This window comes from Oryza brachyantha, chromosome 8 (genome assembly GCF_000231095.2).
Source record: "Oryza brachyantha chromosome 8, ObraRS2, whole genome shotgun sequence".
Taxonomy (NCBI): Eukaryota; Viridiplantae; Streptophyta; class Magnoliopsida; order Poales; family Poaceae; genus Oryza; species Oryza brachyantha.
This window is the reverse complement of record NC_023170.2, coordinates 4,695,723-4,698,119: the sequence shown is the minus strand read 5'-3', so window position 1 is coordinate 4,698,119 and position 2,397 is coordinate 4,695,723. Positions and strand designations below refer to the sequence as shown.

At 54.1% G+C, this 2,397-nt stretch overlaps 1 protein-coding gene across 1 annotated transcript; it reads left to right on the top strand.

Annotated features, from left to right (window-relative positions):
* The first annotated feature begins 214 nt into the window (after positions 1–214).
* LOC102714035 (cytosolic sulfotransferase 1-like) lies at positions 215–1,922 on the top strand. Its single transcript, XM_040526736.1, has 2 exons — positions 215–792; positions 1,268–1,922. The coding sequence occupies exons 1-2, from the start codon at positions 215–217 to the stop codon at positions 1,767–1,769; spliced, it is 1,080 nt and encodes a 359-aa protein (XP_040382670.1). The 3' UTR covers positions 1,770–1,922.
* The last annotated feature ends 475 nt before the right edge of the window (positions 1,923–2,397 follow it).

Below are 2,397 nucleotides of genomic sequence, written 5' to 3'. Positions count from 1 at the left end.
AAACGAATGGTTAAACGTTTAACACGGTAAAAAAAATGAGATGAAGCCAGGCAGGCCATGTGCAGTGACGTTAATTATATAATACCTTGAAGAGCGCGTTTTGGTCGCGCGCGACAGATTATATATAATACCTTGATCGGCCTGTCTCCCGAGGGCCTTGTCGCCAGTCCCAACACCTCTAATTTTCTCAACAGCAAGCCGCGCGCGCCGCTCGATGGCTAACACGGCGGGGCTCGGTGAGCCGCACGCAGCCGGAGCAGCGGCGGCACGCGACGGGCAAGTGCAAGTGCAACAGGGCCCTGTCGCGTTCAAGGACGCCGTCGACGCCGACGCCGTCCCGGCGCGCCCTCCCACGGCGCACGGCGACGTCGTCTCCGCCCTGCCGGTGCGCCTCTACCACGGCCAGCCGATGCGCCGGTACCAGGGGTTCTGGGTGTTCGACAGCTGGGCGCGCGGCGTGGTCGCCATGCACCGCGGCGGCGGCCTCGTGCCGCGCGCCGGCGACGTCGTCCTCGCCAGCCTGCCCAAGTCCGGGACCACGTGGCTCTGCGCCCTCGCGTTCGCCGCCATGGCGCGCCGCGCGTGCCCGCCGGCGAGCCCCGACCACCCGCTCCGCCGCCTCAATCCGCACGACTGCGTGCCTCTCCTCGAGACGCTTTTCACTGTCGGCCGCGACACGCTTCTTGATCAGCTGCCGTCGCCGAGGATCATGTCCACGCACATGCCGCTCTCGCTGTTGCCGGCGACGGTGGCTGGCGGCAACTCCAGCACCAAAATCATCTACATATGCAGGTAATATATACCCACCCCCAGCTTTATGCTGCTGACTGAAGTCACATGAAAGCCGTCTGTGACTGTGAGTACATTGTCTGTAGCTAGCAAGACTGAAAACAAAAACTGCAAATCCAAACCCAAACCCAAATCCTTTCTTTCACCCTGTTCACAATGATAATTAACGTTGGCACTGCCACCAACTAAGGCCCCGTTCCCAAAAAATTTTTGGAAGATGGGTCACATCGAATTTTTAACCGGATATTACAAGGAGTTTTTGGACACGAAAGAAAAAACGAATTTCTCGGCTTGATTAAAAATCGCGAGCCGAATCTTTTGAGCTTAATTAAACCATAATTAGCATATTGATTATTATAGCACTTATATACGATTAATCATAAACTAATTAGAATTTTTTCCGCGCTCCATTTAAATGTCCAAAAATTTGATACGAAGTTTTCGGAAAATTTTTTGGAAACTAATCATGGCCTTGCAGGGACCAGAAGGATCGACTGATCTCCACATGGCACTTCCGGAGGCGCAACGACCTCCCGGACCTCTCGCTGCAGGAGGCGTACGACGCCGTGTGCGACGGCACCTGCTTCGCCGGGCCGGTCTGGGACCACATCCTCGAGTACTGGGCGGCGAGCAGCGCGGACCCGAGCCGGGTGCTCTTCCTCCGATACGAGCAGGTGCTCCGGGACCCCGCGAGCGCGCTGAGGAGGCTCGCGCGCTTCGTCGGGCGGCCGTTCTCCGAGGCCGAGGAGGAAGGCGGCGTCGTCGGCGAGATCGTCGGGCTCTGCAGCCTGGACAGCCTGAGGGGGCAGAGGGGCAACGCGGGGGGCGCCATGCAGGCGACGCTCATGGAGTTCTCGCACGAGTCGTTATTCAGGAAGGGGGTCGCCGGCGACTGGAGGAACCACCTGAGCGCCGAGATGGGGGAGCGTCTGGACTCCATCATGCGGGAGAAGCTCGCTGGGTCTGGGCTCACCTTGTGATGCACATGTGTGGAGATTTGATTAAACACAATCAGTTTGTGTGTCACTGATTTATTTATGCTCCATTAATTGCTGCGTTGGAATAATAAGCCTTCGATCACCCCGTTTGGAGGCTTTACTTTGTAACCGTGTTTACGCTCGTAAACGAACCACATGGACTATCTTTTCGTTTATTACTATGTTTATAAAAATTAAATTTTAAAATTTTAATATTAAACTTATAGTTTCTTTAAGGTTTTTGTTATAGTTTATTTCAGGGAGAAACATTCGGCCGGATCCACCGGTAGGGAGGATGTGCTTGCCTGATCCAACATGTCCGGCCTCCGCTAGAAGATGCGGCGACGTGGGGAGAGGAGAGGGAGTGGCGGCACTCCGTGAGGCGGCAGAGCCAGAGGCAGCGTGTGGAGGTAGAGGCGGTGCGGGGTTGGAGCAGGATGAGGCGCCGGGTTAACATCCTGTAAATTCTATGGAAATTCTACTAGATAAAATCTGAACTCAAAATTGCCAACCATAAAGAAACTTAAAATAAGTTGCATCATTTTGGACTTTGTTGATCCTTTATAGGTAATAACCTAATTAATATTCCAAGGAAGACAAATAATAAATAGTTGTTACAGCCAAAGTACAC